The sequence below is a fragment of the Notechis scutatus genome, chromosome 4, assembly GCF_049901735.1.
Source record: "Notechis scutatus isolate UNSWTSFEM ecotype Mainland chromosome 4, rNotScu1.2, whole genome shotgun sequence".
NCBI classification, from domain to species: domain Eukaryota; kingdom Metazoa; phylum Chordata; class Lepidosauria; order Squamata; family Elapidae; genus Notechis; species Notechis scutatus.
Window position 1 is genome coordinate 87829880 of NC_142012.1, and position 27744 is coordinate 87857623.

Below are 27744 nucleotides of genomic sequence, written 5' to 3' on the forward strand. Positions count from 1 at the left end.
TTGCAATTTTAAAAACTCATTTTTAATTTTTTTAAAGAAAGCTAGCATAATTGTGCCATTTATTTCTGTTCCAAACATTAGTAAATGGGGCTAGAAATCAGGAGATTTTAGCCCCACTTTAGGCATGAAAAAGAAAAAATGGCCCAGTCACTTCTCAGCCAAAGTCACCTCATGGGATTGTTGTTGTGGGGAAAACAGGAGGAGGAAGGAGTATTAAATATGTCCATTTAAAAAACAGCAAAGATAGGATAAAAAGTAAAAAAGGCAAGATGGCATCATCGGAGCAATAAAAGCTCTGTCTGGTTTTGTGTGTTGCTTTGTTGAGGCCACTCTCTTGCCTTTTTTCATCATACCCTTTGGACATCCCTAGTATTTGTTACATCCAAATATAAAATTAAAAACCACATATTTGAAGAAAATTGCATTTTGCTTCACCTTTTATTTGTTTGCTGCTCTCTGTCCACCACCACCACCCCCGCCGCTTTGCAAATTCTTTACTGTGATCCCCAAGACTTTGCAAAGCAAATAATAACAGCAAATAAGTCTTCACTTTGTTAAAATGGGACAAAGAATCATAGTTCGTTACACAAGCCTGAATAAAAAGTACAAACAAACCAGATTTCTACTACATTATATGTCATTTCTTCTTCCGGTGTAAAGCACCTAATGAAATTCATATATTTTGACAATTTAGAAATATTAAATTAAAATATATTCACAATTCAAATTTCCCCATGCATGGCACAACAAAAAGAATACGATGCAGACAGAATAGCATACAATGGAATTGAAATGAACTTTTAAAGATTTTTAAGGCCAACCTGCTGAGATACGTGTGGGTGTTCGGGCTGTATAAGTTTGTGAAATAAAAGCCTGGCGGCGTTCATATCCACCCCTGAGAACCTGGCACTAGTTCTGTAGTGATCATCATTGCTACAGAAAGAAGAAAGATAAATGTTACTTTGTACAGATTTTTCTATATTTTAAATAAACAAATGTTAACGATTTCATTCAATTATGGATTCATTATCCACTGACCTGACAGCTAAAAAGCTTCCATTTAGGCAGCCAGAAGAAGAAAACATTCCATCTATTTCACTATTACAAAAAAAGGAAAAAGGAAAAACATACATGTTAGTTGAGTGCGACTGACACACACCCTTTTCTTCTTTGTGTGTGTACCCATCTAGGTTTGTTGTATCTGACATGTTAGTTCCTTTTTGTTTTGTTTTTAAATGTGTTTAACAATGTGTAAAAAGCCATTAAATCAGCTTCAACATTTAATAAATTACAAGTAGTCCTTGACTTATGACCGATTGCTTAGCAACCATTCAAAGTTCTTTTTTTTAAAACAAGTTTTAATCAGTTTTCACATTTTAACATCTCTTTTTAGTGAACAGCATGATTACAGGTTTCACATATACATACAAATATGACCATAGTTACATATTCAATTTTTTTGTGTTCAATTTCTTATCTTAACAATGCTTTTATACGTTTTCTGTTTTATTATATTATTCCAAATGCTTACCTCATTATTTAATTCACTTATGTTAGCTTCATAATTATTACACTTTAGTACTTTTAACTGTCACATTTGTATATTTCATCTTAAATTCTAATTAAAAACACTCCTTCTATAAATTGGTTTCCCCCTAAAATATCAGTTTAAGGGCACCACCTCTAAGTTACATATTCATTATCTCCTCTTAAATCCCATTAAACGTTTAACATTTTATTACCTAGAACATTAACATTAATAATCCCTTTAAAACTACATAACATATATAAATCAGATTCTGCATGGTTTTCCCCCTTTTTAATTTCATAAGATTTATTTACAATTTCAAAAAAAGGACATATTAATCTACTCATTTAATCCTGATGTTACCATATATACTAGAGTATAAGCCGAGTTTTTCAGCCCATTTTTTGTGCTGAAAAAATCCCCCTCGGCTTATACTCGAGTCAGATTCCCCTCTGAAAAAAAAAATGGTGTGGAGTCGCTGCCGCCGGAGCGGCCCCAGTCCCGCCGCCTCGGGAAGGGAAAAGCAAAGCGCTTTTTGCCTTTCCCTTCCCGGCTGGGGCTGTTGGGAGTCGCTGCCGCCTGCCTTTTCCTTCCCGGCTGGGGCTGTTGGGAGTCGCTGCCGCCGGAGCGGCCCCAGTCCCGCCGCCCGGGAAGGGAAAGGCAAAGCGCTTTTTGCCTTTCCCTTCCCGGCTGGGGCTGTTGGGAGTCGCTGCCGCCGGCGCGGCCCCAGTCCCGCGTCGCCTCGGGAAAGGAAAGGCCACGGCTTGGAAGGCCGCCGCTGGAGTGAAGCTGCGCGCAGTCGCTGCGCTAGCATCGGATCGGGCGCGCCGGACGGTTCCGACCGAGCCCCGAGCGTCGTCTTTGGCGCCCGCCCATCGCGCGGAGCTCCCTGTACCGGGAGAAGGGGAAGACACACCTCCCGGGCGGGGCAGGGAGAGGAGCTTCTCCTGCCCGCCCCTCTTTCCGCGCCCCCGGTGTCCCGCAGGGACGACCCCCGCCCGCAGTCGCCGCCGCTTGAAAGAGACGGGCCGGGGTGGGTAGAAAGGCGCCGGGCGCCCTTGGAGGAGAAGGTCCCATGTTCGCCTGTCTGCCCGCGGATGTCAGCGGAGCTTTGCCGCTGCTTCGTCCGGGGTCTCTGGGCAAACACGTCCACCCGAGCGGGGCTTGTCGCCTCCGGCACGCAACGAGCGCTGCCCTCGGATTCCCTGTCCGGTTGCCCCCCTTTTGAGGGCGATGGCAGTAAACTGTTCCCGTAGCAGCGGCTGCTCCTCTTTCCCGGCTGGGCTGGTGAATGAGGCCTTCCAAGCCGTGGCCTTTCCCTTCCCGAGGCGACGCGGGACTGGGGCCGCTCCGGCGGCAGCAACTCCCAACAGCCCCAGCCGGGAAGGGAAAGGCAAAGCGCTTTGCCTTTCCTTCCCGAGGCGGGACTGGCGCGCGGCAGCGACTCCCAACAGCCCCAGCCGGGAAAGCAGGCGGCGGCGGCAGCGACTCCCAACAGCCCCAGCCGGGAAGGGAAAGGCAGGCGGCGGCGACTCCCAACAGCCCCAGCCGGGAAGGGAAAGGCAGGCGGCGGCGACTCCCAACAGCCCCAGCCGGAAGGGAAAGGCAGGCGGCGGCGACTCCCAACAGCCCCAGCCGGGAAGGGAAAGGCAGGCGGCGGCGACTCCCAACAGCCCCAGCCGGAAGGAAAGGCAGGCGGCGCAGGCCGGGAAGGGAAAGGCAGGGCGGCGACTCCCAACAGCCCCAGCCGGGAAGGGAAAGGCAGGCGGCGGCGAGCCCCAGCCGGGAAGGGAAAGGCAGGCGGCGGCGACTCCCAACAGCCCCAGCCGGGAAGGGAAAGGCAGGCAGCGGCGACTCCCAACAGCCCCAGCCGGGAAGGGAAAGGCGGCGGCGACTCCCAAGCCGGGAAGGAAAGCTTGCCTTTCCCTTCCCGAGGCGACGTGAGATAGTGAGATCGTTTCCCAAATTAATTATTTTTATTTTTGAAATTTACCAGTAGCTGCTGCATTTCCCACCCTCGGCTTATACTCGAGTCAATAAGTTTTCCCAGTTTTTTTGTGTAAAATTAGGTGCCTCGGCTTATATTCGGGTCGACTTATACTCGAGTATATGCGGTAACTCCATTTCAGCTCTCCTCCTATATCATGTCATTTATTTCAATATATTTAATACACGTATTCCATTAATTATTCCATTCATATTTAAACAAAAAAGCCTGCATTCCAGTCTTAGAAATATTACAATTATCTCTATGCATAAAGGAAAAGAGCATTAGATTCCATTATCAAGAAATAACAGTTGTTTTCCATCTTATCAATCTATATGTCCCTATTTGATAACTATAAATTTATTTATGTTACCCCCCCAGCACCTTGCAGAATGCCCTCTCTAAATATTAATCAACCATTATCTCTATGTCTAATTAAATAATTTTTCCCATTTTTTTTTTACAATTCCCATGTTTCTTTGTTCCCAAATCCTGTTTTTTCCTTTTTATTCTTTCACTCCAGTTTTTATCCCCTCTCTCTATATAGCTTCCTTCCACCCTTCGAATTTCTGCTGATTCTTTTTCCCTTTTTTAATTTTCTGGATATTCCCTTCTTTTTTAACTTCTTAAATCTCCTATATTTATTTCCAACTCTTTCCCTCTTTCTTTCAAGAGTTCTTTGTTCTCAATGGTAATTAAAAATGGCCCCTCCTATGATTTGCTCCATCTCCTCTTCTGTCTTTTCTCTTTGTTGTTCATATTCTGCAATCGCACTTTCATAAATTCTAAAGCAAAGCCCAACGATTCACCTCACTCTTGTGATATTTCTTTCATGCTTCTAAGTTCCATATTTAATTCCAGAAGAGATATTGCCATTTTACAACTTTCTAGTTAGAAATTTAATCCAAATAGTGTCTTTGAAGTTAATTTCCAACAGTCAGCTTTTATTTTCTTCCTCTCAAGTTTTATTCCTCAGCTAATCCAATGCCAAATCCTTGCCGGAATCAACAATTAGTCCAAGGGCAGAATCTTCCTGTTTCTTTCTTTGTTTCAATTTTTCAAAGTTCTTGTTTTATTGTATCAATTTTCCTTACAGTTTTTAAGAAACAGAGTTTTTTAAAAGAAGAACAAGTTAGATTTAAATTAGATGGCACACTTTGTTATAACAGATCTTCACCTCTTCTTTTCTTTTTTTCCCCAATTATTCAGAGCTTTTTAAACCATAGTCTTCCAAACAAAAAGATCAAATCCAATTGATATTAAATTTTCTCTTTAACAATCTATAGTTCAGCTTTATCAGTGCCTATATAGAATGAGAATATACTTATCCAAATTGATTAGATGATTCCTTCTTCCAGCTTCTACCTTTCTTGGTTCAAAGTCCTGCAGCGGTCAAAAGCAATTCGCACCTTTTTTTCCCTCTCTTTCTCTTCATCGCTTTAAATCCTTTCTTAAAAATTCTTTGAAATGTTAATCCTGGGGGTACCTTCCATTTAATTATATTGTCCTGTTCCTCCTGCTGTTCACTTCTTTTTCTCTCCTGCACAATCTTATTCCAGCCTAATCTTCCCCTTCAGGGTGGCCATTTTAGACCACCGCTTCAGGTGTCTTCGGGAAGGAGCAATTGCCAAGCCGGGGAGGGGATTTGTAACTCCCCTCTACTTGGCTGATGGTCTCCCCTTCCTCCGCCACCCCTATGAGGCAGCTTCTGCCGCAAATCTAATCGTTCAGGCCTCTCTAATGCCGAAGCACGGACCAAAGCCGCGCACAATCGCGGTCAGAGGTCCGTCTTCAGGGAAGTTCAAAACTGGAAGCCCCAACCGTTCAAAGTTCTGAGGGACTGACCTAGGGGGTACTTATGACCCATATTCAATGTTCAAATGATCCTCCCTCCCCCTCAGTCACATGATTTGTGGCGTTAATACCCCAGTTTTCTCTCTAAACAATGAAATCACCAGTAACATTTTTGCATCTCCTGGGTTGATAACACTCAAATTAACCGCCTTGAGGAGTGCATTTAGGAATTCATTTCCAGAGTTTTTATTTTATGGCTCCAGATAATTTTATTCCAATGTAAGAATTGATTTATGTAATATCAGATTAAAGCACACAGCTTTATTATTGGCTGGGGAATTCTGGGAGTTAGTCCACACATCTTAAAGTGACCAAGGTTGGGAAAGACTGATTTAAAAGATTTAACAAAAAGTAAGAATAATTCTTACTTTGCTATCTCCACAGGAAGCCTCCCTGCACCTGAAGACGTACAGTTTATTAATTTCTGAATGAAAGCTTCATTCACAGTCCAGATTTGTTTTGAAGTATTCGGATATCTGAAGTCATCTGCTGGTATCAAATCCTGCATTTAAGTGGTAAATGATGTTATCACAAGAAATTGTTTCATAAATTTCAAATCCCTACACTCAGAGCTGAAAAAAATTCATTCATTGTTTTATTTATACCTACATTAAAGCCAGCCATTTTTTACAATACAGCACTAAATAATAAAATCATTAATACCATGAAAACAATTTACAATAATGAGCAACAATCAAACCATGCACAATCTCTTTTTTAAGTTGTCCTATTATAATCTTTATAATAGGTTTTTATAACTTGTCCTGTTTTTATTTTTAAGTCACTTCACTCTTGGCTGTTTTTTATATGTTCACGTATTTGACAAAACATAGGTAAAATCTGCTGAATTATTTTTTGAGATTGTTTTAAAAGTAACATATAGACTATTATCTGCTTATGTTCAATTCAGGCAAGGTGACTTGTACAAACATGAAATTGGTAGTGTCAGATTAATCCATCTAGTTTCAAAGCAAATAGTTATGTAATAATTACACAATAATAATTCAAGTTCAAATTATCTTACATTGGAAACATTATGGCACCGTTCCCTAGAGAAAACTCTAATGCTGGAAAAGATGGAAAGGAAGTAGAGAATAGGATGACCAGCAGCAACATGGATGGAATCAGTTAGAGTGGCAATGTTGCACCCAAAGGACCAGACTGGGAAGAAAATCTATCTTTATGGACTCAAAAACAGCTTGATGGCATATAATCAAATTCAATAATTACACAGATATTAAGCAACAAATCATACAATTATCTAATAGTTTAAATTCTATGAAAATCTTTTTGGAAAAAAGATTAAGCAAGCTAATATACAACAGATATACCAATTATGCCCCTGAAATGGAAAAAAACCCACTAGAATCTGTTTCTATTTTCAAACTGAGGCATTAAGTTTAGTGAAACAGAAGCAAGCTTATCAATCAAAATAAATAACGTACCTGTGGAGTAACATAATGTGAAAAGCTTTGGTCTCCACCAGAAAAAATCCTCTTTACACAATAATAATCTTCACCATCTATAATTAAAATAAAAGTATCTTCAATGGACTAGCTACTTTAGTTATAAGTGAAATTAATTTAAGAAATGTAACTTCTGTAATTCTGACACATTTACTAACTTAACATACTTCAATTAACATGTTTTATTTCAGGGTTTAACAACAAGAACAGTTTCTATTCTGTATTATATTTACAATTATTTTTATAATCTTATAGAATAAATTGGTTTTATTCTATATGGAAGTTTTCTTGTATAGATTTTTCTTGTATGGAAATGATTTAAAACTTGTGTTGCAATGTATTGTTACTACTATATGCTTAATAAAGATTTTTTTCATGAGATGTAAGTTATACCACCAAGAACTAAATTTATCACAATGGCACATCTTGAACGTACCACCAAGTCATGGTCTAGTCAAAGTTTGTTCACTAAACTGCAACTGAGTGTGCACACCACACAACACATAAACCATGGCTTATTGTAAATGCAAAAGATTAAAGCAAGAAATAATCACGATACTGTAGAATAATGCATGAACCCAGCCAGTATCTCCAATAGTACTTCAGTCCAACAACACTTCAAACAAATAAAGAATAGAGATAATCACCTAAATTCAGTGGAATTTGGCCACTGTATGGAAGCCAATTTCCTTTTACTGGAAAGGGACTTTTCCTATTACTGGTTGTTCCCATGCCTAACTGTCCATTTCCTCCAAGACCAAAAGAGTAAATTCTTCCAGTTGACGGAACAAATGCAGATGTGTGCTGCCTGCAACAGAGGAAAGAAACATCTATGAAGTAAGAAAGGAGGAAATTCCAGACTCTTTTCTAAAATGACATTCAAAATATAAATTATTTATTTATTGCAGCTTAGCTAACCCAAGAGTTCCCAATTTCAGCTACTACAGGTAGTCCTTGACTTACAACCACAATCGAGCCCAAAATTTCTGTTGCTAAGTGAGACATTTGTTAAGTGAGTTTGTCCCATTTTATGACACATTTGTTAAGTGAATCACTGCAGTTGTTAAATCCGTAACATGGGTGTTAAGAGAATCTGATTTCCTCACTGACTCTGCATGATAGAAGGTTACAAAAGATGTTCATGTTACCCTGGGACACTGCAACCATCATACATGTGAGTCAGTTGCCAAGCATCTGAATTTTTATCACATGACCTGGGGATGCTGCAATGGTCATAAGGGTGAAAAATGGTCATGAGTTACTTTTTTCAATCCTGTTGTAACTTAGAACGGTCACTAAATGAACTTTGTAAGTCAATAACTACCTGTAATATACACTTGAACACTAAATGTTTGGATTCAGCTGCTCCACCTTGGCTAGGAAAAGATGCCCCAAAAAGGACAAAGCTTGCAATCCAGTGAACAGAAGTTTATTATGCTTATGGAACAATATTGTGCCAGGGCAATTAACTCATCCCTTGGGCCTTATGAATTATTGCATTGTCTAAATCATAGCAGCCTTTTCTCTGTAACAGCATATCGCTGGAACCCCCAACAAGATTTCACAATGAGAGCAAGTGGTTATTAATTTATTATGCCTGTTAGAAGAGTGCTTCAAAAAGCATATCTGGATCCTTTAGAAGTCAGTTTAATCTGACATAATTTAATTTACTTCAAACGAAAGTTGTAACCATCCCTCTTAAAAATATCTTCCTAGACTATAATTTGTATGTTACATTGTATTTCCTGCTAAGTCATTTTGAAGCCATCTTGATAGTTCCAACAACCCTACATCTTTGTTTTGTAACCTCCTAGTGCTTGATGGGGACCACCTTATAAAGGCACAGAGAGATGAGAACCAACAATGTAGAGTAGAATGTCGAAAGTCCTAGGCAGAGCATTCTTGCCTAATATAGTTTAATCTCTGTATCTATATTCACTTCATGGCTCTCGATGGAAAAAGTGCAATTGCCAAATGACTTTATTCTGAATTATGATCAGAATCACAGTAAATATACTGAATAAACAATTGCACATTCTAATTAAAACATTTAAAGTAAACTTAAACCAGTTTCAATTGACTATCAAATAAATCCTTTATTAAACGAAGGAAAAATTAGTAATCTCTTTCTTTATGGACTTTAACTTAGAACAGGATGCTCTGACTGCTTTTCAAGAATAATGTTGAATATTAAAGCTTTTTAAAAAGCTCCTGAAGTAATTAATATTTCAGCTGGGCCAGATCAGCTCACTTTGAAAAAAAAAAAGTTAAAAAACAGTTCCATTCTAATAACACACTTACCTTCCACAGGCAATTTGTGCGACAATGTTCCCCATAAGTTCAAAAACTTTTCTGGGGTTTATTTCATGCGCAGTAGAGTTATGACCTAATTGCCCATAGCCTCCAGCTCCAAAAGTAAACACTCCACCTTCCTAAAAGATATTTCAAATTGGGATGTAATCTGTCAATGTCTTCACTATTTTTTACATATACAAATACTTGCCCAAGATGTATAAAGGAACAATAAAATTGCCTAAAAGGGAATATAATCATAAATATATATCTCAGATTCTAAACAATTGAGGCATATAATATAAATTAAAAAGGAATAAAATGGTTGCATTGCTTTAAACTTTAGATTCTGAGTAATTTGCAGATCAAACAGTTCTGATCAAATATAAATCAAAGGTGCAAACTGCAAAAATGCAGCTTAAGCAGAGTTCTTCACTATAAATTACCAACATAGAGACTGGATTGTCCCCAAGCTAATTATATAGGTAGTCCTTGCTTAATGACCCTAATTGGGATAGTAACTCTGCCACTAAGCCATCACCAAGTAGGAAATCACGTGATCAAGGCTGTGCTTTCTGGCTAGAAAGAGATAAGACTACTATTCAATTTTACACCTTCTGCATTTCTTTGCTTCATAATCACTCCCCCACCTTTTGGGATTCTGAAGTGCCCACTTACTATCTTGTATTCATCAAAAGCAATGTGATTGTATTGCAGCCCTGGAGATGGGAGACATCCGGCACACAATGGAAACAGCTTACTCTCTTGAAATTCCTTTGTCTTCAATCCCTCTGCTCTGCAAAGGGGTTGGGAGGAGCAAATGATTTCTCTAGTCAAATCTCTCCTTTGCTTGATCTTTTTCCCACTGTCAGTGTGTTCACGCTGCTTTCAATGTGTAGAAGAACAATTAGCTTATTCTCTTCAAATCTCTTCCTCTCCAATTTCTCTACTGGATGGGGGAGGCCAATGAGCGATTGTCTACAAAAATTGCTTGCTTCCTCCTGAAGACCAAATATGCCCCATATTTTTAGGCTCATGCCTCGGCATGTATATTTTCCAATGAGACAAACTGAGACAGGAATATTGTTTTATTACAATTTATCAGAATATTCAGACAAAAGGGACCCAACCTCAAAGCAGAGAGATTGGAGAGAAAAATATTTCAAGATGGTAATGTATTTGCCCATTTACACATCAAGAGCAGTGTCATCATGCCAGCAGTCCAGGCCTGAAGTTGCAAGTGCATATACTAATAGCTTACACACTAGTCTTTTCCTCTCCAATTTCTCAGCTCTGCATGTGGTAGGGGAGGAAAAAAGCAAGCAATTTATGTGTGCACTCTTTCCTTTGCCTGCCCTTTGCCTGCTGCCTATGCAATTGATTTTTTTCTCAAGTTATAGAAGTGCAAACTGTTTACTCTTTGGAAATCCCTCTCCATACTCTCTGCCCTGAAAATTGGGAGGGTGGAATAGTCAGGCAAAGGAAAAATTGCCTAAAGAAGCCACTTGCTTTTTGTCTCTCTCCCAGACCCCTATGCAGAGTGGAGGACTGAGGGGAGATTCAAAATGGTACTTTAAGCTGTTTGCATTGGATACCTGTGGTTCCCAGCCTGCTGCTGGTGGAGTCACATTGCTTTCAATGTGCAAAAGAGCTTACTCTCTTGCAAACCCTCCTCCCCAATCTCTCTGCTTTGCAAGGGGAGACAAAGAAAAAAATAGGTCAAGAAAAGGACAACACATACTGATTGTAATGGCAATCACATGACTGAGGGACACTGCAAAGATCATAAATGTAAAGTTATTTTTCAGAACTGTCATAATTTTCAACGGTCACTGAACAAATGGTCAGTAAATATGGACTAGCTGTTTATTAAATTCTTTTGCAGCAAGTTAAACTAATAATAAACAAATAGAAGGGGTGCCCATGACTCTATCTTATGCCCTGGCTATGGAATTAGAAAATGCAGAACAACTCTGGTAGCACAATGCCTTAAGTATAGTTCCCATGGTAATTAAAAGGTAACCATTTTCTAGCATCAGAGTATCAGGAACAGGCTTAATAGATTTCAAGGGCAGACATGGTATTTCTGGCTACATTATTGGTGCAACCCAATTATATGGGATAAGGCCACCAAGAACTATTAAGTCTTTTACGTCACATTTCAATTCAAATCTGGAACCAAAGACAGACTGAACACACCTTTGTAAGAGCTGCAGTATGATCTTCTCCACAGGAGATATAAACAATTTTTTGGGATCTTAGTGACTTCAGAAGATTGGGGACGTATCTATCTAAAAATTATAATAATTTCATAAATTATAAATGGTGGCAAATTACACAAGCACAAAAATACAAAAATGATCTCATCTGACAGATCACTGCCTCCAACAGGAACTTTGACACAACTTAAAAAGTTCATAATTTCACAGATTGTATTGCCATCAAGCAATGCAAGGCATCAGGAGGCAACATTTCAGAATGATATTTGACACAATTTATCCATTGTTTTGAAAGTGCTATTGTTCTAACAATTAAGGAATGCAGTCATGTAGTTTAAATAAGAGTCACAACCAATTTCAGCAAGGTTTTGTAATTCAGAGAGCTCCTGCCTATAACACAAACAATTTGAGCACTGAGCAAACAGAATCATTTCTATCATAAAAGTTCATTTTATAATCTGCAATGCAGAACTTACCATTTTCATCATTAAGACCGAGTTGTCCAAATTTGTTCCGGCCCCATCCAAAGACTGCTCCAGAAAGAGTAAGTACAAAGCTATGGGCACCGCCTGCTGTTATTTGGGCAAAAGGGATCCCTAATAAAGATTTGATTACTTGTGGAGATGTTTGCTTTTTATATTCAAAACCTAATCCTAATTGTCCATACTTGTTCTGACCCCAGGAAAAAACTTCACTTCCTGTTGAAAAGAAACAAAGATAAACAGTGGTTAAAAATCACTGCAAGAATCAAATTAAAGAATCAGATTATTTCTTTCAGGGCAAAATTCAAGCAAAACAGAGAGGATTCAATAGAAAGAGAAGCCCATTTAAAATTATCTAAAAAAGAAGACTGAAATCAAAACGGATTGGGCCACTTGGGATCAGAATCTTCCACAAGCCCCTTCTCAAACAGATCATAGTTCAAAGAACTTATTTTTAAATCTGGAATATGGAATATTGCACCGGCCAATAAAACATGGGCTGGAAGTGATACTTTAGCAGTGATCCCCAACCTTTTTTATGGCGCAGCCCAGTACCGGCATTAGCTGGGCGCCGCCATCTTTTTTTGATGAAAAAGTGCTTCCGGTGAGCTTTCTACCCGGAAAAGCTCACCGGAAGCACTTTTTCATCAAAAAAAGATGGCGGCGCCCAGCAAACCAGCGGCCCGGTAGGACTTGCTCCACGGACCAGTACCAGTCCGCGGACCGGTGGTTGGGGACCCCTGCTTTAGAGAGAGAGAGAAAAAAAGAAGCATGGAAGACAGTCAGTGTATTTGAGCATAATAAATAAATGCTCTTTAATATATTTCTTTTCCCTAACACAGTATTCCTCGGCCCCAGCAACCTTACGCTGTATGGACTCCAACTCCCAGAATTCCCATTAAAGTTAAAGTTGCTGAGGTTAACAAACCCTTCCCTAGCAAATGACCAGATCTTACTATACAAAAAACTTTTGTGATCTTAGTGGCAGTGAAAATATTTTTAAATTAAACAGACAGATACAAATGCAGCTAAGAATATGGTTTACCTTTAGAAAGTGCAAGGGAATGGCAGTAGCCACAGGCCACTTGTACAATTTGAATGTCTGATAAGCTTTTAATGTTCCTTTGAGAAAATAAGAAAATATTAAATGAATAGCATTTAAAAAACACAGAAGAGTTAAAAATACTTTAAATACTCAAAAAGAGCAATCACAGAACATGAGTTCTCAATATACAAATAAGAGCTATGACAAATTTCTAGTTCTGAAGCTACTGTAAATTAACGTTTTCTATTCCTACAATACCCCAATTTGAACAGCCAAAGTTTGTTCAGGCTAGAGAAGAAACTAGAGTAAGAAAACACGCTTTGACTTCATTTTATTTTAAATAACTAGAATTTACATAAATACCACCAGAGTACATTTGGACAGAGCATGAGATTTAAAATCTAAAGTGAAGGCTGATCTCTTTCTATTAAATGTAAAATAACAGGGAAGGTCAGGTTCTATATTTAGTACATACAGACATCTAAATACAGAACCTAAAATTTACCACACTTGTACATATCTATAAGACTAAAACCAGTTTAAATATGGAAGAAAACACTTTATTTTCAGATTAAAGTAGCACTACTCTTATAACTTTTCAAACGGTGGGTTAAGATCTAATGTAAACAAATATTCACAATCATCCAAAGTATTTTGATTCAAGCAGTTACAAATTAGTATATTTGAATCAGACTGGTCTTCCCTCTTTTTGCAGCCCCAGCATAGCTTTCTAGTCCAGTTATATAGACTGTGAATGGTGTTGAACCTGCTCCAAGTTTAAAACACAGGACATAATGCAGCAATGTTGCTAAACTAAGGAGAGCTAAAGCTCTATTAACTACTGGAAATTACCTATCATTCTAGACAGCAGTTACCAACTGCAATACAGAAATCTTTGTGCTCTGGATACTGGATACCAGCCAACCTTTTTTAGCTCCTGCAGGTCAAAACAGTAAATCCTCACACTTTTTATTTTTTAATTGGCCCTAATTCTTAGAAAGAGAGGGAACTTTTAAGAAAGCGTGATGGATATTAACGCAAATATACTATAATTGTTCTAAGCGTGCAGATCTTATATTGGGGCTTCAAATTATTCAAAAATAATTTTGATATCACTAAGGGCATATAAATATTTATAAATAAATGAATGTTAAGTTCCATAGCAAATCTACAATATTCAGAATTAAAATGCTGCATGAGTGTTAAGGCTATGTGTTGAAAAAAATATGCTATTTAAACAGTTTAAGGATGACACCTTTATAAATAAAAATATATTGCCAAATGTTCTGCAAAATCATTAAAGCCTCAGAAATATCCACATGCTTTTATGCAACTGCTAAAATGAAACTGACTTCATAATGTTATCTTATTCTCATACTTAACATAAAAAGTGCATACACCAATAATAAAAACAAGCCAGTTTTAGCAAAAGTACAGTATATCTTGGATATCACTTATAGAAACCTTCCAAGAACCATAGCTAAATCTGAATGTGACCAAGGAGGGAAATCTTTAAATAAACAAAATATTATCAGCATTTAATTTAATTTAATAACAGTGAGAACAATCAACCAATGGAACAGAAGTTGCCCTCGGAAATTGTGGGAGTGTCATTACATGAGGCTTTCAAGAAGAGATTGGACTGCCATTTGTCAGAAATGGTGTAGGGTCTTCCACTTGGGTGGGGGGTTGGACTAGATGACCTATAAGGTCCCTTCCGACTCTGATTGTCTGTTATCAGTTAACTTAATTAAATCAAATATGCATTGCATCTTGGTCCTGTCCACATACATGAATAAATTATCATGCTACTTAACTTACATTAAATTCCCAATTAGAATCTCATAAAGAATATCAGTATTATAAATATTGTTATTTGCTTATTACAAAAAATGGTTTGCTGTCTATTCGAGCATATAGCTAACTCGGTTTCTTAGCGGAGGGAGCCAGCATTATCTGAAGACACTTCCATGCTCATGTGGCCAGCATGACTATACGCCCAGGCACATGGAACGCTATTCCCTTCCCACCAAAGTGGTACCTATTTATCTGCTCACATATAGCATGCTTTTGAACTACTAGGTGCGGAGGAGCTGGAGCAAGCAACAAGAGCTCACCCCATGGCAGGACACTTGCGTTTTGAAGCTTAGTGTCTTTAACTGCTGAAATATCATGCCCCAAATGTACATAGATAAAGCAATTAAAATAATCCAAAAGTAAGCATTTTCCTAAGGAATTTTTGAAACGTTATTTGATTATTTTGTTTTACCTGGGAACTCTGGTATAGTCCTCAGTGCCAGGTAAGCCCAGCTGCCCATCCGCAGCAAAACCCCAGGCGTAGACCTGACCCTTGTCATTTAATGCTAATGTGTGGGCTTCTCCGCAAGAAACAGTGACAATGTTTTGAGCATCCAAGGCACCAACTTGCTCTGTAATTATAAAGTGGCTTTTATTAAGCAGCAGAAAGAGCAAAACATGTGTCTTTACAAACAAATCAAGTCAATTTTATACTATTTCTGGCCTAAGATACATCACAGACTGAGAACCTAAGTCTACTTATTAATAACTAGCCAATAACCCAGCATTGCCCGGGTATTTATGTATCCCAATCCTGTATTAGACAGGAAAATCCAGTAGTTGGGACTCACACTGTTGTGCTGTCTCTCGCACAGCATTGCAAGTCTTCTATTCCTCTCCTCAAGAGTTCCTTGTCTATGCTGGTGTTTCATTTTTGTAGCATTTAATTGCACTTGGCCAATCGCCTGACATTTCCTTGGAGGGCTGAGAGGGAGCCCCTTGTGGAGTTCTCTGAAACTGTTACCATGGCAAGTCCACCATGCTGTACAGTAGAAGCCATTTTAAGGCACACACACCCTGAGAGGTGTTAGGGGTGTCTTACTCCCACAGTATTTGTTTCCAGAGAGTAAGGCATCTGTGTACCAAGTTTGATTGAAATTGGTATAGAATAAGAATAAGAATAAGAATAAGAATAAGAATAAGAAGAAGAAGAAGAAGAAGAAGAAGAAGAAGAAGAAGAAGAAGAAGAAGAATGCACCCAGCAAAGTCTGCCCAAGGGACACGTTTCAGAACCCTAAATACTTTCACAGATGCTAGAAACTACAGTTTGGATTAATTAGGAGAACACTGAAGCTATTACTAATTAAAAAATAGACACCCTAAATCAGGCTTGTCCAACCCGCGGCCCACGGGCCGCATGCGGCCCAGGTCACCTCGTAATGCGGCTCAGTGCCCACCCCAACCTTCTGTCAAGAGCCAGCAAGGAGGAGGAGGAGAGGCAGGCGCGAGGCGGGGCGAGGCGAGCGCCATGCCAAGCAGCAACAGAAAAGGCGGGTGCCGCCTTTGCTGCTTCTGCCCCTGCCGCCGCCGCTTCTGCCCCGCCGCCGCCCGCCCCCCCGCCGCCGCCGCTTCTGCCCCGCCGCCACCACCGCTTCTGCCGCCGCCACCGCCACCCCACCCCCACCCCGCCGCCACCCTCCCACCCCGCAAAATTTGGCCAGAAAATTAATAAAAATAAATAATTTTTAATAAATAATAAATAATAAAAATAATTTATAATTTATAATTTATTATATAATTTTATAATATAATTATTTTATAATAATTTATTATATGTGCGGCCCAAACCAAATTTTCATCTTCTAATGTGGCCCAGGGAAGGTGAAAGGTTGGACACCCCTGCCCTAAATACTGATCTTTTTGAATTTATCCAGTGTCCTGTTTCAGTCCACAAACACGACACGCACAAAGGTCTTAAGAGCTTTAGTTAAAGTCAAAGCTCCTAATGTGAATCCCCAAGACCCCACTTGGACCCACTATAAAGTCCTAGGAAGTCCAACACTGCTCCATCAAGGTACAAGGCTACCAAATCCAAAGGCAAAAGCAAATTCAAAGCCCACAGTCCACAGATTCCAAGTCCAGTCTGAAATCCAAGACTAAGGTCCAAAATCCACAAACAAATCCAAGGTCCAAACACACGGTCAATCCTAACACAACCCAGAGCTGAGAAAACCAAGAGCATGAGTGTGAAGGTGCACACAGCAAGAGATGGCCAGCTGTTTCCAGCAACCCAACCTCCATTCATTCAATAGGTGCTTGCCTGTGTAGCTCATCAGGAGAGGTGAGGCTGCCGCCTCGCAAGTAGCTCTGCCAATCTCCATTATGCCTTCTTCTCTCAGCCCTATGCATCTGCGAATCAAGTGAGAAGGCAATTCCTCCTCATCCCCACTGGCCAGCCAGCTGGCCATTCATCTGGTTGCCTCTCCAGCAACCTCTCTGATGTACCTGGCCTCTCCACTCCTGGTCGGAACCCTTAGCAACTTCCCGACATTCCTCCACACCCTCCTCCAGAGTCCCCAGAACTCCTCGGCATCCTCTTCTGGAATCCATAAAGCCAGCTCTTCCTCATTGTCTGAGCTAGCATCCAGGGAAGCCATCACATCTAACTATACCTAGAACTAATTTTCACAGTCGAAAGCCAAGGTCTGAGTTGCTTCTAGAGACTACAATTTCTGCACTAAAACCTATATAAAATAGTCCATAGACTATATTGAAATAGCTAATAGGATCAGTGAATATCACACTCCTATTCCCACATAGTCCTCAACTTAAATGACCACAATTGGAACTATAATCTCAGTTGCTGCATGAAATGGTCATTAAACAAGGCACTCGTGTAACTGCTTTGCCCAATGAATGCCATCCCAGCACTCCTACTTGCAGTCATTAAGCATATTAAGCAGATGGAATCCCAGGTAAGAAGCTCAAGGTGCCTAGGGGAGGGGGAGGCCATAGGAGGGTCCACTGGTGTGGGTGCGTCTAATCTTTCATTGGGCTGCAGGAACGGAGTTCAAATCCTGAAGATTTTAGTTCCATTTCTGTAGCCCAACAAAAGATTTCCTCTCCCATTCCCCCTCCACAGGGAAGAAATCCTTCACTGGTCTGCAGGAACAGTGTTAAAATCCTCTGGCCCTGCAGCCCAATGAAGGATTTCCCCTCCCTTCCATCCACTGGGAAGCGGGGAATCCTTCATTCAGCTGCAAGACTGGATGTCATGCCCCCCACCCACCCACCCGTCGGAGCCTGGGTCCGAGGAGGAGGAGACAGAGATGGGGCCGACCCCAGAGGAGGGACCAAGGGAGGATGAGACAGTCCCAGGTCCCTCAGGCCTTGAAGGGGTGGCCAGAGACGGAGAGAGGGCGCAGGACAACCAAGTGAGGAAGAAGAGGGAAAGAGTAGGCAGCGGAGCAATGGAGCTCTGGGGGAGGAGTGATTGCTTCCCCTGACCGATCCTTGAGCATGGAAAGGAGGTGCGTTCAGTGCAGGGAGAACCTGATGGCTCAAGGGGAGGACGCCCACCCCTCGTCACAAGGCTCACCTGGGGAATAAGATTTAAAGAGACGCCATGGGGAGGGGTGCTGTTAGGAAACAAGCGTTGTCTTTTTCCAGCCTCACGTACAGTTTGTCGACATCTTGCCACCTTGTCTTACTGTGCTTAGCCTTGCTTTGCCTGGGGCCGACTTGCCTTGCTTTTCTTAGCCTGGTCGTGGGCAAGTACTCAGTGACACAACTCTGCCTTCAGGTTGTGCTGCAGCCCCATCAACCCCTCTGAGCGACAAAACGTCCGTGCAACCAAGTTTCCTGAACTCTGTCTGTTCTCAGAGCTGGCTGCTTCTTTGCACTCACAGCAGCCAGGAACTAGTGGAGGGGTGTGTGTGTGTGTGTGTGTGTGTGTGTGTGTGTTTGGAGGGCTGCTCTTGGACTTATAGTGAACTGTGGGAACTTTGGGAGGGAAAGTTGGAGCAATAAAAGGGAGTTAAGCCTTCACTCCGGCTGTGCTGCTTTTGTGCCTAGCCCCAGGTCATCACACTGCAGCTTAAAATATTCAGGAAATCCCAGCAGGCAGCCCTTCCAACCAGTGCCACAAAGACAAGAGAGCATCCTTTCAGGAGGTGGCAGAAGCATGCAGACTTATTGCAGGGTGCTTGGCAACCAACTGCACCCTTTTTAACAACCAATTCCAAGTCAAAGACTACCTGAAATACACATCAGGATTTAAGAATGAAAACTATACCTGCTTACCCTTCCTAGAAAGCAAAACTGAATAGAAGATTCATCCTTCCAAAATGTTCCAAGCTATAATAAAGCATTTTGTCATTTCTATAATTTTCCTCAAATAGAGTATGATACTAAGATTTCACTCAAGAGACCCTGATATAAAGGTTTTTTAAAAAAGGATCTATTAAGGATCTATTATGCAGATTAGCTATTAAAGTTTCTAGAACTATTACTTCCCTAGAAAATAATTCTGTGGAAGCTGATGGATTATTTTTATAGGGTAAAGCCATGCAAACTTTATTTTATCACTACCACTGATATAGGGGATCTTCCAAAGCATCTAGGTGCTTGCTGTTTTATCAAATTTTCAACTTCTAAACTTAAATTTGCTGAATTTAATTCAAGTATAGTAAACAAAAAAGAGTGTTTTTTTTTTCCTTTTAAAATACATGTGGATACTGAACTGGGAAGGACATATACAAAAATGTCACGTAGAGAAGGATCTTTTACATCAAGCATTTCACAAAAGGAAACTGTATCAGCCCCATCCACCTTAAATTATATACCTTTCCTGGTACAAATCATCAATTTTCAAAATGATGTCCAGGATGAAAAAATACCACCATGAAAAATTTAAACATAAGATTAGTTGGAGATAAGGTTCTTCAAATATAGTATTTTCAAAATCCTAACGTCCCTACATAATCATTCATTTAAAAAAACGTGGTGAAGCTGATTAAATATGAATTATTTTGATGTTACAAATTAATTACATGGTTTCATGTGTGCAAATATGGTACCAAAATTTAGAGTCAAAACCGTATAGGATCCAACCAACATTATTTTTTATCTTACCTGGTCGTTTTCTAGATTTTTCATGGCCTAACTGTCCTAAATCATTACATCCACAGGTATACACAGTCCCATCATCCAATACAAACACAGTATGCCTCAGTCCACAGCCGACATCTTGAACTTTTTTGTTTACAAAGAAGCTGCACATTCTGGGTTCCAGGACAATTTCTTCGTCAATACCGCCCAATCCAAGTTGTCCAAAAGATGCATTTCCCCAACATAACATGTTGCAAGTCCTTTCAATAGTCTGCCAATTTCAATCTGCAAAAGCGTTCCACCAGCATTACTGTCACAGAAGAAAAAGGTAAGCCAAGAAGGTTAGCATTTATATCAAAGTACACTATTTTCACCCCTCAATTTTTACGACTGACCCAAATAAAAACACTGCAAGAATTTTTGAATTTATATCTTCAGAATGATAGCAAAATATGTAACTTTAAATATGACTGTATGTATCTGGTTAAGGTAGCTGGCTAGAAGGTAGAATGAGCACAAAACCACCTTGGTGCCTTCGGCCAATCACAACAGGGATAGTGGATAGGAGTTAACAATGACTTAATGGAGCCAAAAAAGTGTTTAACTATTTCAAATAATTATGTGAATTTAAAAAAATTGCTCTCACAATTATCCTAAGTGTGTGGTTGCTATGTTATTGCTAAAGTAAATTGGTTTTTTAGAGGATATGTCAGAAAACTTAGGCAAGACTAAGCCAAAGGGTAATTTGTTTAACTGCATTCTACCTTTCACAAACTGAGTATGTTTAGTGTGACTTCTAGAACAATAAAGCATTAATTTTTCTACTTCAAAAACAAACAAAAAAACACCCAGAGAATTCAAACGTATCACAGGAAACCACAAACAGAACACTAATTAAGATATTTAACAATGAGCCTAAACCAGTTTAATAATTCATAAAGTTAGATCCTACAACTTTTAATTATATACGTATATTAACTAAACACAAGAAAAAAGAATATAACATAAAAATATAGGGCAATCATCACAAATTAAGTTAAACCAGAGCTTGAATAATGCTTTTCAAGGATTTTCAAATTATGTAATCCAATTTGGGGGGACTGGTGTTAAAGCTCTGAAAATAATTGTGTAGGGAAATGCCTATACTGGATAATTGTTCCGAATAGCCAAATGTTTTCCATTATTAACTTTTAAAGCCATAAACAGCTTAGAACTGATTATAAGAGGGATCACCTCTGCCATAATGAAACCGCTTTGGCACTAATCTCCAGATGAAGCCTTCTAAAGTTCCTCTATTCCAAAGCTTATTTATCTAGCCTGGTCAAGAAAGCCCTTTTCTGCATTGATTCCAATCTGGGAAATGTACTTTCTCAGAAGCTATGCTTGACATTCAGTCTTCTTTAGGAACAGCTGGACTTTAAATTGCAATTGTTTGTGATTTAATCTATGTTTATGTATGTGTATATATGACTACACACACCACACATACACATGGATATATTTGTTTGCATTGTTTTAATTACAAGTTGCCTTGAATGTTCTTTCAGACAGAAAGGAAAAATACAAATCAAATACTTGTATAATATTAAACACCCATAAAAACTTTTTCCCTAACTTAACTATATACACAACTGAACATTCATAAAGGAGTCCACCTAACTGCCAAGCAGTATTTGGGAAACACAGAACAACTTTTGAAGTGTTCTTGGATATGCTCTGGGCACGAAATAGGAAACTGGTGCTATGGACTAGTTTTCCTAAATTTAAAACTGCGTATAGAAGGAATTCTGCTGCAGTGATTGTTTAGGCACTTTCAAAAATTAAAAATAAAGCCTGAATCAAAACTGGTTATAGCAACTAACTATAGTTCATGGGATATTCTCACCTAAAAAACTTCCAAGAGTTCCTCATCTCTCAAACAGATTATAATTCAAAGAACTTTATCAATTTTTTTTTACATTTTAAATCTGAAATGCTGTATATTGTACAGGTTAATAAAAAATGGACTATAGTTTACAGTTTAGAATCAGAAACTGGTATGAGAACATGCCAGAAATAACAAGATATTTTGGAGACATGGAAATATTATCCTATAACTCATATGGCCTATAACTCCAATCTGAGTTATATCCTATAACTCCAATCAATCTGAGCCAATTTCTGCTCAAACCTAGAATCTTACATATTTATTCCTAGCTAAATATGATTCAAGTATTGCTTTAGATTGAAACACAGAAAGTAATTAACTCAATCCTACCACATTTAGGAGACATTTAAAATGATGTTGCCTTGAGGAGTGCATAGCAGTATTTATGCATTCATATCAACAACTGCACGTACAATTTGAATCTGTTGCAAAAAAATTAAACAGATACACATTAATGGAATTCAAATTTGTCCAACTCTCAGTAAATAATCTGCAAATTAACTTTTTGATTAATAGAGAATTTTTAAAAAGATTTCCTCAATGAAAAGAAATTATAAATTTATGACCTCCATTTAATTAGCAAGAAATTTATTAGAAAAGATATAATACAAACTTAAAAAAAACAAGCACTATTCTGTACTGCAATGGATAAAGTTTCTCCCTCTCTATAATACTACTGTATCACAGCTCCAGGAAATAATAATCAAAGCAGTAAAAAAAACCAATTTTGCAACTCGTAGCATGGTTATTATTGTTAAAAACTCATCTCTCTCAAACAACTTAGCAAAGAGTAATTTTGCAATATGATGACTAGATCAGTGGTCACCAACCAGTGGGCCGGGGACCACTGGTGGTCCGTGAGAAAATTTTGTGGTCCGCAGAGAAATGTCACCCCCAAAGCACCCCCCAATTAATCCAGGCTGCATGGGAACACAAGGCTGCACCACCCACATGGCCCGTGGGAACACAAGGCTTGCGTCACTTGCATTGTGAACAACACAAGGTAGTGAGGGGAGGGGGGGAAAGGGTGAAGGGGGGGAACTTGCCCCACACCTGGCCTGGCCACTGGGCTGCTTCTTTCTGCTTCTTTGTTCTTCTGCTTTTGGCTGCACGCAAGGAAAGCAGCAGAAGTCTTTCTTTCTCTCCCCCAAACTCCACCAGAAATGAGCCTTTGGGACCCTGCAAGGCATTCTGCTCCAAGAGGCTGCACCGGTGCAACAAGTCTCACAAAGACTCATTTCTGGTGGAGTTTGGGGGAGAGAAAGAAAGACTTCTGCTGCTTCTGCTGCTTTCCTTGCATGAAGCCAAAAGTCAGTCAGTCTCCCTCTCTCTCCTCTCCCGCACCCCCGAGAATGGAGCTGGAGATGGTATCTTGCCATCTCAAATAATGATTGATCGGTAGGAAAACGGAGTGGGGAATTTTCCTGCAGACTTTTTTGGGGATTTTTCCAGGGTCTCTACTGCTTTCTTCAGAGACCCCGGGAAAAAATCACCAAGCCACCGTCAGTCAAAATTCATATTAGTAGTCTGTGGGATTTAAAATTATGAGTTCGTTGGTCCCTGAGGTCCAAAAGGTTGGCGAGCCCTGGACTATATAAAAGTACAAAGTTCATGTAAGAAGCAATAGCAAACGCATGTAAAAACAAAAAAGTGATAAGATAAAGTCCTGTTGAAAAATAATATATGGATTCTTGAAAAAGAGAAGTTTTAGGTAAATTGGGATTTACATATAATTATCCAAAATTCTACACATCATAACACCTATAAAAATCTATTCCTATATTTTAAAATATCTTACAAAACATTTCTAAACATTTCTATCAATACCACTGGTCCCTTACAGATTAAGAAAGGGTTCTAATATAGCATGGTGTAAACATTTTTTAATCTTAGTCATTTTAAACTGTGTAGATTTTAACTTCCAGGATTCTGGGAATTGAAGGCAACACATCTTAAAACTGCTGAAGTTGAGAAACAGTGCTGTAGCAAACAGTCGCTTTTTTAAAAAAAGAAATCATTTCTGCCAGAGAGAATACTATATGCCCTCGTAAGAAGTTTTGAACAGTTAAACTCCCTTAGGATATGCAGTATAAAATGCTGAAAACAAGTGCCCTCACTGAATTAACTTTTATAAATGCTCTGTAAATATTTGTTTGCCTTTGCTAAACATTTACAAAAATCTCTTAGCATACAAAATAATAAGTAGAATAAATCTGGTAACAGTTCTGTTCCATTTCTAGGGATTACAGATTTTATTCATATACCTAAGAATTCTGAAAAGATCTTCTGCATAAACCTAGAGCTTTCCAGAAGCATACAGTGTATGATGAATCATTATTGCAACATCACTTACATTGCACAACTTTATTAAGGATGAATTATCTCCATTCATTATGTAAGATCAAAACTGAAATGAGCAACACCTTCATTCTATCACCTTTTAAAAATATATGTATTGATATTTTAAGTTTATTATTACATAAAATTTTTACACATTTTATTTCTTTTTTAAAGCATTAATATAATCTTGGTAACTAGAGGCAATTTGGGAAGCAAAAATATTCATAAGAGAGTCAACAAATAACTGCCAACTTCGGGATAAACCCAGCAAAAAGAGAGATTCTGAAATGTCTACTTTAAGTCAAAATGTTGTTTATTTTAAAATTACTGCTCCTTGTTCCTAAATCTCTCATGTCTACCGCAAATATCCCTCAATTTCAGTTTGACATTCCCAAGTCTTAGCTCGGCATATTTCACCAATTAACACTGCTCTTACATGAGTAATAGTTCTCATTACTTGTGTAAATGTGTCATTGTGCTATATAACGGATCATCCATATAAGTATGGGTAGTATCATATATTAGTGTTCTTGACTCAGAAAAATAGGAGTATCTACTGAAGAAAACAGGGAGTGTTGATGTGACTATTAGGTGCAACTGCAGACATGGATTTAATGGTAGCAGCTTTGGGTTTCATTTCCACAGAATCAGAAAAATATTATAGTCAGAATATATATAGTCTATATATATAGTCTCTCTCTCTCTCTCATATATATATATGTTTGATTAAGTTTTCGCGGGTACTTACATGTATGGTATTCAGCTTTGTCCGGGTATTTTCCCACGTCATTATAGTTTAAAAGCACAACTATAATGACATGGGAAAATAACCGAACAAAGCTGAATACCATACATACATACATACATACATACATACATACATACATACATACATACACATACATACATAGACAGACAGACAGACAGACAGACATAGATATAATTTTTTTTGAATTGAATTCTACGTTCTGGAATTAAACAGTGAATACGAAGAATAGTCAAGACCTAGAGCACAATTGATCTTCCTATCTGAATTTACAGGTCCCAACCCTATCCCAAACTCATTTCTGTTTTAACTTAATGTTGGTAGCTGAGAATTAAAAAGCCATTCTGAACAATATACTAATATTTAATATATTAAACACCTGTGTAGAAAGAAAAAGGAGAAATACTTTGATGGGATATTTCTGTGATTTCAATTATTACATATTAATGGGAAGGTCTGTCATAAAAAGAGCATTAGATTAGTGAAATCTGAGATTATACAACTACACACTTTTGTGCAAGTACGTTTTCAAGCATAATGGGACTCGGGGATGGGAATAATCTGAAGTAATATGATATACAAAACAGTTCTGTATACTTTGGAAGAATGCCAGTGCCAGAAGAAATATTAGACAACACCTTTCTTATATTTCATAACCCAGGTCCCAAGCAAAAGTTTCAGGTGCTGTAGCTGAGACTAATGAAAAGAAGCAAAGATTGAACTGCAACTGAGTGTTCCCTTACTTAAAAACAACCTTTGCTAAAAGCAATTGTGACCTACTTCTAAATTAAAAAGTTGGGCTAACATGATTTATCAAACAACAGCCTTTCACATCACTATGGGATTCTGCCACCCCCTTACCCTTTTTCTTCAGCTTTCACTTTTCATTCCCCAAAAGAACCCTCTGCAGCCATTTTACTTGTGGAAGGAAAACAAAAAAGCATTGCAGGCATTTGCCCATAAATAAAGCAAGCCTGGATTTTTGGCCCATTGGGAGGAAGACAATCACAAGCAGGACAGTTTCCAATGAAAGGAAAGGCGCGTCCATCCCAACGCTTCCCAGTAGCCAAACAGAAGCCTGTGGGGGGAAAACATGTCCAAGAAGATAAACGCGATGAGCCTATGCCCCCTTCGCCTTCTCCAGCCATTGGAGGCTGCTAGTTTTGAATCTAGGATGCCCTTAATAACATGGCTAGGAGTAACCCACAGCTTTCTCCTCTAATTTTAACTGGAGGGAGCGGGGAGCCGAGCTTGAACCTTTTCTGGCTCCCTTCTTCGCCCACAGTCCTGCTATATCCGCGATCTGCGGGTCCAACGGGGCCTGCAAAATTTTAGGAAAGGGGTCCTTTCCTTCTTTTAAATAAAAGAGGGAAAGGAGTCGAGCTGCCTGAAGTCCTGGCTCGGCCTGTCCTCTGCCCAGAAGGCCTCGCCGCCGGGGCGGAAAGAAGGGGAGCAGCCGGCGATGAGCTCTCTCCCCCGGATTGCCCCTCCGAGCGCCCTAGAAGGAGGAGAGACGCCCCGCCGAGCCGTCCTCCCAAACCGCCTCTCCGGCCAGACAGGGCTCCACCTGCGCCTTCCCTCGCAGCCCGCGGCCTCCTCTCCTCTCCGCGCCAGGAAACACCCCGCCAGGGCTGGACTCACCGTGGTTGCTACGCGTCCCTCCCTTTCTCGGGAGTGGACCGCGGCGAGGCTGCCTGCCGGCCGGGGCTTACAAACGCGGCAGGGTGAGCGGGCGGGAAATAGGCCCAGAAGCGCCGGCTTGGCGCGTTTAACGCGCAAGCGCCCTTTCCAGTTCGCGGAGGGCCCCGATAGGACGGGAGGCGCTGCACGGGGTAGGCCGGCCTTCCTAGTTCGCCCGAGGGAGAGGCGGCAGAGGGCGGCACGGGGCACCGTTTCCTCCCGCTTCTGCTGGGGGCAATTCTCGCCGACTCTGGCCGCGGGGCTCGCTCGGCATGGATCTCGGGCGCTGGCCGGGTTCTGCTGAGGGCCGGGGCAGCACCTGCGAGCCCCAAGCCGGCCTGGCTCTGCTGCGGGGCCGGCGAGCGCCTAACCGGGCTGCCCTGCGAATCCCCTCCCCCCCGATGCCACTCCAGGGAAGCAGGCAGGCAGGTGGCTCTTCGCTGCCCTCTAGTCTTTATCCGGTTCGTGGCCATGCGCCGGATTTTACCGGATGGGTCCCAGTGGGTACGAGCTGTAATGCGGTTCCCTGGTCTCGGCCCACTACGGAGGTGGCTTGTGCAAGGAAGCCCCGGGCCTCCAAGCGGTTCTGTGGCCTCGGTTGGGACGGACTGCTGAGCAAATTTGGCCTGGCACTCCCAAGTTTCCCACTGGAGTTGAACATGAGGAATTCTGCAGGAGACACTGGCACACAAAACGCAACCAATGATGGTAGTGTCGCAGTTAGGATTCATTCATTTATTTTATTAAATAAGTTATTTTTTATTTTAAATATGATTTTACATTGTGTAAGCCGTCTCGAGTCTCCATGGGCGAATAGGCAGCAATATAAATTAAATAAATAAATCAAATAAATCTTAATTTGTTTATTTCATAACTACAAGTGTTAGCCTATCCATTTCTGCACATTCTAATATTTATAATCAAGGAAAAGAAGGAAAAAACTGAATACTTTTTGAGTTGGGATTTATTTTATCAATGGCTAGCTGAAAAAAACAGGAGCTATAGATACAGGGAAATAGTTGGATAGGATCAGTGATTTAAGAAAGGCATATTGGATTAGTTAAGTAAATAATATTATTGGTACTACTATAATTAACATCAATATAATATGAATATTGTTGTAAACATCTTTATTATATCTTAAAAATATTGTACCTGGACAACACACTGTTTGATTGAAATTGGAATTTTTTATATGCTATATAAAACAAAATGAATTTTTAGAACAATTTTTTTTATTTCATTCTTCTAG

General features: G+C 39.9%; 1 protein-coding gene across 4 annotated transcripts in view; it reads right to left on the minus strand.

Moving 5' to 3' along the window:
* The window catches only part of HERC4 (HECT and RLD domain containing E3 ubiquitin protein ligase 4), a 47449-nt gene extending 20540 nt beyond the window's left edge, over positions 1-26909 (minus strand). For 2 of the 4 annotated variants that reach the window (XM_087964045.1, XM_087964044.1), the window contains exons 1-12: positions 26454-26909; positions 19804-20089; positions 15143-15302; positions 12874-12950; positions 11823-12044; positions 11327-11418; positions 9137-9267; positions 7483-7643; positions 6815-6891; positions 5738-5871; positions 1039-1098; positions 822-933 (exon numbers count right to left, since the gene is read on the minus strand). In XM_087964045.1, coding sequence (XP_087820171.1) covers positions 822-933; positions 1039-1098; positions 5738-5871; positions 6815-6891; positions 7483-7643; positions 9137-9267; positions 11327-11418; positions 11823-12044; positions 12874-12950; positions 15143-15302; positions 19804-20029 — 1452 coding nt within the window. In that variant the 5' untranslated portion in view covers positions 20030-20089; positions 26454-26909. Of the gene's footprint in view, positions 1-821; positions 934-1038; positions 1099-5737; positions 5872-6814; positions 6892-7482; positions 7644-9136; positions 9268-11326; positions 11419-11822; positions 12045-12873; positions 12951-15142; positions 15303-19803; positions 20090-22036; positions 22129-26453 lie in introns of all 4 variants that reach the window. The other 2 variants (XM_026672792.2, XM_087964046.1) reach the window with 2 other exon arrangements.
* Between the last annotated feature and the right edge of the window lie 835 nt (positions 26910-27744).